Source organism: Anas acuta, chromosome 6, assembly GCF_963932015.1.
Source record: "Anas acuta chromosome 6, bAnaAcu1.1, whole genome shotgun sequence".
Taxonomy (NCBI): Eukaryota; Metazoa; Chordata; class Aves; order Anseriformes; family Anatidae; genus Anas; species Anas acuta.
In genome coordinates, this window is record NC_088984.1 from 12291925 (window position 1) to 12304046 (window position 12122).

A 12122-nucleotide genomic window follows, 5' to 3' on the forward strand; every position below is an offset into this window, starting at 1 on the left:
CTGAAGCACCGGTAGTCCTTTTTTTCCAGTCTGAGAAACAGAAAGATGCTGTTTGTAGAAGTTATACTATATACTTCACCGTAGTTTACCAAGGTGCTGAACATTGTTGGCAAGGTTACTACTTGGACCTTGTCACTAGATTTGTTTCTGTGAGCCAGAAGTAAAAGACTCTTGTAATCTCCGTATTGCTCCCATCTCATAAACATTTAGTCAACAACCAGGTACCATGTAGTTACCTAGAAATATACTCTACCCTGTTCTTCAACAACCTCCGTAAACATTGCTGATGCTAATTATTAATTTAGAAAGGGAAGAAAGCATATCTTGGTTTAGGCTGGAACCCACAAAAAGGCATCCATGGAAAAATTTCATTTCTTGGTATGAGTCTTCCACAAAGGTGGCAGTGTGAACAACACAGAAACTTTTTGTAGTCAGAAATATTGAGTTCTGCCACTTTGTCTCTTCCTTAGGAAAAGGATGAGATTAAACAGGAGACAGGGCTCCAAGCATTCAGCATACCTCCAAACCACTTCTGAAACAGAAAACAACAGCAAGAGCAAAGAAAAGGGACTTTTTCTTTTGTTTTTCCAGGAATGAGCAGAACACTCCAGGCTTTACTTACTGGCAACTGAACATTTCATGCAAAGTGAAAGATTTGAGAATTTTTGTTTCATTAGGCTTAGCAGAGATAATTTCAGACATGCATTTAGTATGTTTTCTAAACGACAGGTTGTCACTGAAAATGAAGGGCTGCTTTGAATGGCAATGTGAAATTTATTACATCAAAATTTTTGACATTTGAATCTTAAACTGTCATAACACAGTCAGCCCTATGTGATTTTGCATAGGCTCAAAACATAATCCATAAAAAGAAGAAAATATGCAAGAAAATAGAGAGACTGTGCAAAAGACACATTTTTCTCATGAGTAGACAGTTAAAATCAATTCAAGTAGCAAAAATTCAAACTAAAAATAAAATTTCTAGGTAGGAGTAAATAATCTTGGACACAGTTAGGCAATATTATAATTGGGAAAAAAAAAAAAGAGATTTAACTGTGGTGCTACGATTTTAAAGTAAATGATACCACTGGAGAAAAAGTCTGAATGTATTTCATCTCTTTTTAATAGAAACATGATGGCATTGTTGGCTCAGACCTTGGATTACTTCAAGCGCTTATGATAGCCAAGCTTTTTTATTGTAACTAGTGCCATCTTGGTCCCAAATGTCTCTCCTAAGTAGCTATTCTCATTTTCCCAAATACTTTACTAGGCTACTATGGGGAAAACTATTTTAGACTTAAAATGCACCCAAGACATCTTTTTCCAGGATAAGTTCCTACTAAGAAATAGGCATTTAGGGTGGGAAGAATCTGCAGTAAAGGAGGAAGCTTTGCAATGACAAGACAAATCCAGACTATAACTCTTGCAGCCATTACTGTATTGTAAAAATTGTAGACTACAATATTCTCAGACTTTAAATTTCTCAAGAAATTTGTGAGCTTGAGAGCTTAAAAAATGGAATGACTTTCCACAAAGGGGTTAAAAAAAGGACTACAACTTACGTTCTTTCCATCAAAACTCCCCAGAAGGAGATGCTTCTTCAGGGTTAAGTTTTGTATCTCAGGCTTGATGCCAACTTACCCACTGTGATTTAATTATCCCATTATCATCTCCTGTACTATGACACCACTCCAGGATTAATTGTACTGTGATCTCTTCTGTGTGTGGATTCCATTTTCTTCTTGTGAACTTTTAGTAAGAAAATCTATTATACAAATAATAAAAAATGTACTGCTCCTACACAATTATTTTAATAAAATTACTTTTCAGATAAGCTGAATGATTCAGTGTAAAGACCCCTACAACTTAAGTGTGTTTCAGTTCAAGCTTTTAGAGATAAAAGGTATCATGTAGCTAGGCTACACAGTTCTTTAGTGTAGGAGGCTACACAGTTCTTTAGTGTAGCTAGTGTAGGAAGTTCTGCTAATTCATTATTTTGAGGACACAAATAAATTAGACAGGTCAACATGAATAGGTGCTAAGGAAATCTTTGCAACCTTTTTCTGCAGAATACTCTTAAATTCCTTTAAAATCTCTTTTCAAATTCCTTTCAAATTTCCTTTACTCTTGTAATCACTACACTACTAGTGTATTAACTTGCTCAGAAGCAAATATGCAAAGAATTAGATTCATTACCCTGCAATTAGAATAATTTCTCATCATCACTGATTGTTTTTTCCAGGTATTGTAATAGCAAAAGATTTAGATATGGTGAAGCACGACGAGAAATTTTCAAAGTGGGGAAAAAAAAACCACAACTAAAAGCTGCTGCAGATATGGTCACATCTTAGGTATTTCTGTGCTGATATAACTAGTTCAGAATAGAAATAAAGAACTCCAACACTGAACTAGAGCCACTTTCAGATCCTTTCATTCACTCTTCTTTTTTTCAACACCATACACATTATGGGGTAGAAAGGAACTGTTATTCAGACACGAATCATACAGTAAACCCCAAAACAAATAGATGATATTTCCCATTGGGATAACAGCTTTTTTATTTTAGACAAGACCTAAGCATATGCAAATGTATATCTGAGATCAGAGAATTACAGAATAATCTAAATTGAAACACACCTCTAAAAGTCACGCAGTTCACTCCCTTGTTTAAAGCAGAACTGGCCTCACAGTAAGGTCAGATTGTCAATAGAATAGAGCTCACGTGGTTAAGTTCAGCAGTATGATCTCTTTAAGGAGCACTTAAAGTAAATGAACTGGGACTCTGGCTAAAATTTCACTAAGGCTTTGCCATAAACTGTACAACCCACTTGGGGTCTGAATCCAGTACTCACTAAAGTCCAGGAAAAGAGTCCCCATTGATAGTGATGAGCTTTGGATAGGTCTTTCTGCGTCTTGTCTTCGTATGTGTGAAGAAAAATGACAACGAACTATGGGATAATAATATTTCTCTATCACTGTTGGATGCTGTGAGGATGAATTCAACAAACGCCTGTTGGCTACTTGAATGCTGCTTCTTTTTACTCCCTTGTCTTCAAAGCCACACTTATATTTAGATTGATCTTTCGAAGGCAGCTATATGGCCCCATTACTGTGGATCTGAACAGCTCACAGCCTTTAATGCTTTTATCCTCCTAGCGCCCCTCTGATGTAGGGATGTTCTATTATCCATGCTTTACTGATAGAGAACAGAGATACTAAAGCTTAGATTGGTTCCAGTGGGAATAAAATGCCTACTTACCTTTATATCTGCACATAAACGGCTTGCCCAAGGTCATTCAAGCAGTCTGTGGCAGAGTGAGTGCCCCTATATTTGAATTCCAGGTGAACCCCCTCTGCCTTAAATGGAAGGCTTTTTCCTGGAATTCAGAGATGGGTGTAGGGCAACCATTCAAAAATACAGATTTCAAAAGCAGAAAAAAGTATCAGAGTGTAAGTAGCTTTTGACTAAAGAAAGTCAAAAGGGGCTGGGGGTAGTGGGAGACTTAAAAATTGGTCATTGAATAAAACTGTACTTTTCAAGAGTTCCCGCTATGCTAGCATGGTTATCATAAGAAAATCTAGTAGGGAAGGGGTTTTAATCTTGTGAGATGTCTTTCTGGAAGCCCTCTTAGAGATTTCTCACCCAGAGGAAAATGAATGGTAGAGTCAAGAAAGAAGATGATATAATCACGTGGTTAAGCAACCATAATCAAACTATTAGAGCAGGCAAATGAGCAGTGCTATTCAGGTTAGAAGAGACAGAATTTCAGAAGAGTATAGTACAGATGTACCCTATACAGGGTACAGTTTTTCTATATGGTTCTATATGGTTCTATTTTGGTGGTAACTTACCTGGTACCTAAGTTTCAGTGACATTCAAAACAAACACTGACGGAGGTCTAGATCTACTACTAAGCATCACATGCCTCCAGAAGTTTATGCTTTTACTGAGGGGAAGAGGATGATGAACAAGGAAGAAGTTGGAGAGTATTGGTTTAGGTTAACAGTATTCACCTTTTGGTAAGCCATCATTATAACAAGCTATGGTTAATATTTTACCCATAAAATATTATAAATTATGAATGGACACATTAATGTAAGTTCTACCTTCCTAAAATGATAAAAGTCTAGTTCCTCATTTGATACTACAAGGCAAGCAGTCTTGATTTTGTAGCAGTTGGGCATTTTTCGTTTTTTTATTGTCATTATTGGACAGTTTACAACTTCAGTAAATTTGGAGAAGATACAAAACAGTGTTGATAGACCAGACAATCTCTCCAGCATTCAGAGGGACCTTGACAAACTAGAGAAATAGGCAAAAAGTAACCTCATGAGCTTCAACAAAGAAAATTCAAGGGTCTACACTTGGATTAAGAATAACCCCATTCGCTAGCATTGACTGGCGGCCCAAACAGTTGGAAAGCAGCTTTGCAGAGAAAAGACCTGGGGGTCCTGGCGGACAACAAGATGACCATGAGCTAGCAGTATGCCATTCAGCAAAGATGGCCAATGTTATCCTGGCATCCAGGTCTGCCTTGGGAAGAGCAATGTCAGCAGACAGAAGAAGATGATCCTTCCCCTGCACTCTCTATGAGTGTTGCATAACTGGAGTGCTGGGTTTGATTCTAGGCTCCCCAGTAGAAAGCAGACAAGGACTTACTGTAGTAAGTCCACAGAGGGCAAAGATGATTAAGGGACTGGAGTATCTTTTGTATGAAAAAAGCCTGAGAGAGCTGGGTCTGCTCAGCCTGAAGAAGAGAAGAGTCAGGGGAATCTGTGACCTGCAATGTGAGGTCATAAGGACTCTCCTCAAAAGAACTACAGCTGTGGGATAAAACTTGGCAAATGAATCCCTAACACAGAAGAATAGTCTGAGGAAATTCATTTCATATATGAAGAAGAAACCAGAATTAGGATCAGGCTGGAATTAAAGTGACCTGCTGGGATGAATTGTGAGATTCCTGGTACAGTAATAAGATTCCCTATCAGCTGGATGAACAAGTTCATGACTCTAGCATCATTATATAAGATTAACTACTGCTATCATTAATGTTATTAGTAGTACAAAATCCCAAGAAACTTTGGAGCAAGAGAGAAGAAAACAGAGGAGGATTTATCCATTAGAATTTGTCTAGAGACAGATCTGTGGTGTTCAGTGGAACTGAATGCCAAACCGCTGGAGATACACATCTGGGCTTTTTGACATTTTAAGAATCTTGTACTTGTAAAATTACTATTTTTGTGGCTACATCTAGCTTCTCTCCGTGATGCTCAGTTGCAACTTGCAACTTCAGTTTGCTGGTTATATGTTTGAAGGTCTTTGTGCTATGTTCCATTTGCTGTTCAGAAAAGCCTTGGTTTACTGATTTGTTATTTATAACTGGAGCTTTAAGGTAGAGATCATGACAAGCAACGCTCTTTCAATTTTTCAGCACTACAGATGACCCTTGACAAAATGAGATTTTAGCTTAGCCCTTACTTGCGTTGAAAAGTGTCAGGTCCCCAAACCTGTCCATAAAGGCTTGGAAGATTGCTGCATTCTGACCAAACATCAGTTATAATTAAGAGGAAAATCAGTTCCTGTCCTTAATCTACTCAGTAAAGCATGATGCAGAATGCACTGATGTCATTATATACAATTATATTGTACAACTAGACACTAGAGGATGTCTATTGTTTCTGTCTAGCTACCAGTCCCAGAGGCTTTGGGTGCTATTAATAAAGCAGATAAATTGAAATAATGAAACAGATGGTAGGCTTGATAGGGAGGCCCAACTCTAACAAAGGACTACAACGTTTATATCCAAGGAAGCATTTAGAATCTTACTGGGAAAGAATGACTCTCTTATGTAAAGTGCTGTGACATACTTGAAATCAAATAGAGGAATTCTACTTTTCAAATTTATGGCCAAGTTTTCCGGTCTTGTAATGGCTTTGTAGTGTGAAAGGGTAAATACAAAGACGGTACATGCACAGAGCATGCAGAATTGTGGCCACAGTGCTACATGTAACACAAACATTCCTTGCACAATTCAAACAGAAAAGGACAGGGAGTGCAATACGGATAGAGAGGATGAGGGCTTACACCACTGTTCTTATCATTAGGAAAAAGAAATGGCTTCAGAGGAGCAAGCTACAGTCAGCAAAATGATGCCACCCTGTGCAGCCACACAGGCTATATGAATCACTTTACTGGAGTGAGCAATGGGAAAAGATAATATTGCTATCAGTGCAAACAAGTAAAGCTGCCAGATTTTTGCATAGACAAGCTTTTACAAGTAGGAGTACTAGAATGCTCAGGCTAACCTTACAGCTAAATCAGCCAAATAAAAAAACTCTGTTAAAAAGCCAGCACACAGAACAGGTTAACTCAAGCACTATAATAACTGATGAATCCAAAATATTTTTAGTAAAACCTACCTGTGACCTTGCCCAAGGTAAGTGATTTGGTGGCCTTAAAATCAATCTCAGAAAAGTTGTGTTTGAGTTTGAGAACTTGATCAACCTGGAAGAAGACAAAAAATTAGTTCATTAAAACAGCACACAGATACCTCTAGATCTTTCTGTGTACCACAAACTTGTGGGAAAGCTCTCAGCTGCAAATAACTTAATTCTGCCCCCAAACGTGATTCAGTTTCTAAAGATAGCAAAGTGAATGTGCTTTAATTTTTGAATGAGAAGCTGAAGGTGCACAAGTACAGTCATATAAAGGGATTTAAAGAAACTTCCCCTGCAGAAAAGCTTAAAATGTTTAACACTGAAATTCCCCTGCTTCCCAAATTTCATGTCTAGTCACTTCAGAGTGCACTCAAAGGAGACCTCTCTAGGAATGCATTGTGGAGAATTAGTTCTCAATAGAAGAAAGCCACAGTGTGGCAGACAATAGAAGACTGACAATAGAAAAAAACCCTGACTGTTAGCATAAACCTCCTTCCTAGATAATCAGGCCTACCTATTTTAGTTGCTGTGTTAACTGCATATTATTTTAACAAGAAATGGAAATTGCAGAGGAAAGAAAAAAATATGGTGCTCCCTGTGTTTCTTTTGTTTTCTCATTCTATTCTTTCATTAACACATGGTTTCTCCTTAGACCTACCCTGCCACTCCTCTGTTAAATGATCATGGACCAGACATACCAAATTTAATTTGGAATTTGAAATGATGTAATTAGCCTCAGAAGGAAAGCAGAAGGAGCAGTAAGATGGCACTCTTCATCCTGCCTTTGAAAAACAGGCAATGCAAGAGAACAGGGACAGATGAGGGGTCTCACCTCCCATGAAACCACCACAGTAACAGGGCACACCGAAGGGTGGGCCTACATCTAGCAAAGGAACAGGACATCAGCAGGCTGCACCCTGCCTTCTTTCAGCCCTTCCTCTTTGAGAAGATGAAGCTGCTGTAGTCATATTTTCCTTTGGGGCACATACACCTAATGAAATAACTTTCCCTGGTGCTCCCTCCTTGGTTGTTTTTCTCCATATGGCAGCTTTTAAATGATATATGTTGTGTACTCCCTTTGGGCCTACAGGTCACACAGATAACCCTAAGCCCCAGCACCACTCTAGTGGTCCAGATGAATTTCTGGTCAAATGTGTTTCCCAGTTCACAGATTGTAAGAGACAAGGGAGAAATCACTCTATAGAAAATACCACTGCTGGGCACTCTTTGAGGCATGGTCTGGGCCAGGCCGTGGTCTGGATGGAGCTTTTGTTTAACTCACAGGGCTTTTCTGCTGCTGGACCTCCTACTGGCAATCAGGCACTGAAATCAGTGGGTCTGTTTCTGGCATGAAGTATTCCTTTACACCAAACTGGGAATTTAGCCCTGAAAATAAGCCATGACATACCTGAATGATGAGCTCCCTGCCATCTCTGTTAATCTTCACATGGTGCAGCTCTCGGTTGGCAAAATTTCCAGAGTCGATTGTGAAAATAAGAAGCCCATCCTTACTCAGCTTATATCGGACCTGTAAACTTCCTTAAAAGCAGAGCAAGATTCTATAAAACTTGTGTCCATAATGAGATACTGTTCAATATCTTTACATAACATATAACTTATTTTCTTTTCATTATAGTGGAGAAACAAGGTTAAAAAGTCAAGAAACAGGTTGAAGAGAGATGACAGAGTTCTCACTTTAATGAAAGGTATGGAAAAAAAAATGCACTGGAGGAGTTTTTCTTCTTACTAGCTAACAAACTCTGCTGTGGAGAAGCATAACTTAATAGAGTAACTGAGTGTAACAAAGAAGACAGTGTCTGTCCCCAGGTCAGACATTGAGCATGGCCCCAACAGCTGATCTACGGTAGTCTGTGAAGGATTGCTTCCACCAGAGGGCATGCAGGCCTTGCACTATTCTGTTAAACTAATATTGGTGCATTTTACTATTCCAAGTCAGGACTTCATCAAGATATAACAGCCAATGCAGAAGACTGTGACGACTGTGAGAATTATAACTTAATTTCAGGCATTTAAAGGCCCAGATTCATTATGATTTATATGCTATGCGAGAAAAGATATATTGCAAATGATTAGCAAAAACCACTTTGGTTTTCTAAACTATTTGAAAAAAATAAATAAAATTCATTTAAAACAAATCCCAAACATCTCTTTTAGTTTTTGCAGAAAATAAATACAGCATTGTGACTTCAGAGACACACCACTGACCCTTGATGTAGTCTGGCATTTTAGAGAGGTGAATGAGCAGCCCTGCTTGGCTCCTCTGTTTGGCCATATTAATGCTGTAAAACGGACTTCTTGTCTAGATTTAGAGGCAGAGGACAAGAAGTGGTTCTTCTTCACTGCATAGCATGGACATAACTGCTCTCCTTACTCTTGGCTTTAACGCAGGAATGGCCTTAATGCGGCTACACTGCAACAGCACTTGCAACTGCTGTCCTTAAGGCTCTTGCAAAACTACTTTATGAGTATAAAACAATGGATAAACTTCCTGCAGAGAAGGAATTTTGCAACCCCTATGCAACTCACAGTTATGTCAACAGTTCTTCCAAATTGGACCCAAAGTCCCATTAAATCATCTCTCTTCCTTTGCCCCACCAGGATGTTTGCTGCTCAGGCTCCTAAGAGCTGCTCTTCTTCTAACATTCTGTGTAATCCCAGATGAGAACTACCTCTCTCTGAGCTTTGAGGGATAGAAACAAAGCTTTCGTAGATGAGAGGGAAAATGAGAATGAACTACTAGGATGAAGGCTTTTTAGCTGACTGAGAGGTCTACTGGATCAGGTGATGGTTTAAATGAAAAAATAAAAAAAAATATTTAAAAGGCATTTACTTTCTCACATGTAGTCATGGAAGTAAGAGGGAAATTTCTGAAGAGATCAAGGTCAGTAACAACTCCTAAATTATTCAGTGTGATAATATAGGTCCTGATTCAGCTGCTCTGATTCATACTGCAAAGCTCCTGTCCCCTCACTGCATGTCCAGGACAACTGTTTATTACCTTTAAAGTTAAAGGTCCAAACTTATATCATAGTGCCGTTTTCTTGTACATTTTCTGAGTGATGCATCAACAGGGAATAAAAGTGGGAACATCTGATAATAACGTTAGAAAGACATGAGAAAAAAAAAAAGCCCAAGTGTAAAAAAAGTTAACAGAACTTCTTCAGACTTGCTCATTCAGTAAAAAGTGGAAAGGTTGTCTCAACCTGCATGTCGCAGCTGAGATGACCACACAGAATAAAGTGAAATGCATTGTGACAGAGTAACAGAGTGGTCCTAATTGAAAATCACATCCCAGAAGAAGCGTTTTATTAGCCACTCACACCTCTTACCTGCAGTCTTTGAAAAAGGCCTAGTGCAAAAAATGGAACACGGCCAAGATTTGGTCTGTGACCTTGTACTAGTTGATTAGTTTGAAAATCTAAAAACACGCTTGTCTGCTCTTTTCAAATGCTATGATCACACCAGTATATAAAATAAAAATGGTACTACTACATCCAGGCAATCAACATAGTAACCAGCACATTTGTGTTCAGTCAGCAAGATATGCAATCTATCCAGGCTCTTAGCTGCTTCAAATAGGGATTTACTCATTGTCTTCATCAGAGAAACACCAATTTCTGCTTTAAAGTAGAAATCATTTGTTCAACAGAGACAACAGAGGACGTTCTTGACATTCATTAAGAAATAATTTTAATTTCTGTAGTGATATTATTTTACCTTAAATCATCAAAAGAAATAAATGAATAGCATCTTATCAAATTGCTTTGAGCACCAATAGAAAGTTTATTATTATTATTATTTTTTATTGGATGGCTGTTCTTCAAAACCATTTTATTCAAGTTGGCCTGTGGTCAAATTTGCATTAATATAAATCATAAGTATATGGGCTCATGTCTCCAGAGATGTTTTGGCATTTACACCAATGGAGCTAAGAGCTGATTTTGATATGCATTCAGTATCAAAATTTTTAGTGTTGGCAGAATACAGAATTGTTACTTTGGTAGATTACATTGCCTTTTTACTATTTGACAGACAAAATAAATGGGTTATTAATTAAAATTATTATTAAGATTTTTTTTTGGACTCTGAATTTTGATTATCTGGTCTGCTGGCTTTTTCTATCATATCATCCCAGTGTCACTAACCACAAATAAAAACCTGTGCATAAACCAGTTCCTATTCTCATTTTTGCATCATTTCTGCTTCACAATAGGGATTCACACTAATCATAAGTAGCATAATTTCTGGCAGTCTTGTTGCAGTCATGCTTGTCATCTTCTTTTCAGCTCCCTGTGTCTGAGCATGCACACCTGGAGTGCCATAATGCTCAAGCAATGCACTGCCTGTTGTGTTTTCTTCCTTCTCTAATATATTTGGAATTGCTGGAGGCAATTTCTATCAAGTCCATAAAAGAGGGAGGGAAGGAAAGAGAGAGGTATCATGTTTTTAGCCTCGGGCAGTGAAATTTTACTGGACATATTACCTCAGTAGTATTAGATAAGAGTAGATTCACACTTAATGATTATAGCCATCTCTTTTAGCTTCAAATTCTGGAGGTAACTGCCACTGCAGACTATGGATCAACATGCAGATACACTGCGCTACCTCCAGAACAGCCTGACAGAGGAGCAGGCATAGTTTAGCTGCTGTGTGACCTCTTTTCTCCACTTCTGCAAGAAATGAGTCCACATGGGCTGCAACACTACTATGACAAGGCAACTACTAGTGTCAAAGCTAGTTTGCTACACACCACTGTGGCTTTCAAACTGTAATTTGCAGTAGTATAATCCATGACTGTAGGGCTGAATGACATCCCCCCGCTCATATCAAGTGGCTTCACAGCCATTTTAACAGGATTCCATGGGGATCCCCTTGTACAGAGGAATGTTCTGGGAAATAGACACCAAACGGAAGTATTTATGCCATTCCATATTGGTGAATAGGTAGGGGTTGATTCTTCTGAAACAAAACACTCCCAGGGTACACTTTCAGCGGTGATGGAGGTCAGGGTTAGTACTTGCTAACAGTACACTAATGATCAGTATCAGCATAACTAAACCCCAGGCAGCTACAGAAATAGCATGGTGCCTTCAAACTGTTTCTACCCATTTCCTGGGGACAAGAAAGATGAAGTAGCAGCTATTGAGTTTAGTAATAATACATGGATATTATGCTGGTTCAAGACTTCAAAGTGCTCAGCCTGAAGAAGAAAGTTCTTCATATGCAAGGTTCTTGTCACGCATACCACCAGGACTACTGGTCTTATGTCATTTTGTCTTGAAGAACCAAACAGCAAGAAAGGGAATGACAAGCTCTTGGGGTCTGAGACTTCTCTGTGGGACTTTTGTTTATAGAAACGGGTTTTAAATGAGCCCAGATTGAACCCAACATCTAAAACAAGTTCAGTAGCAGTTTTTAATGACTTAAACTGGCTGGAGCAGCTGGCAAGACATCTTGCACCCCTCTGAGAAACTGAGGTTAGTGCAGGGAGCATGTGTGGCTGGCACACATAACATGTGCAGCTTTATCACCATCATGTAACATCAGGAAAAATCATTTAAATCAGGGCAGGTGACAAGGTCAGTTTGGGAGAAGTGTGTATGTATAAAATATGAAATACTGCATTAGGATAAGGACCTTATAATACACTTGCATGTCCCGTT

General features: G+C 38.6%; 1 protein-coding gene across 2 annotated transcripts in view; it reads right to left on the reverse strand.

Moving 5' to 3' along the window:
• CNTNAP5 (contactin associated protein family member 5) overlaps positions 1-12122 on the reverse strand; it is a 282878-nt gene that overhangs the window by 15497 nt on the left and 255259 nt on the right. Inside the window, exons 21-23 of one of the 2 annotated variants that reach the window (XM_068687420.1) lie at positions 7847-7977; positions 6421-6505; positions 3260-3377 (exon numbers count right to left, since the gene is read on the reverse strand). In XM_068687420.1, the coding sequence (XP_068543521.1) occupies positions 3262-3377; positions 6421-6505; positions 7847-7977 (332 nt within the window). In that variant the 3' untranslated portion in view covers positions 3260-3261. The remainder of the gene's footprint in view (positions 1-3259; positions 3378-6420; positions 6506-7846; positions 7978-12122) is intronic. The other variant, XM_068687419.1, reaches the window with a different exon arrangement.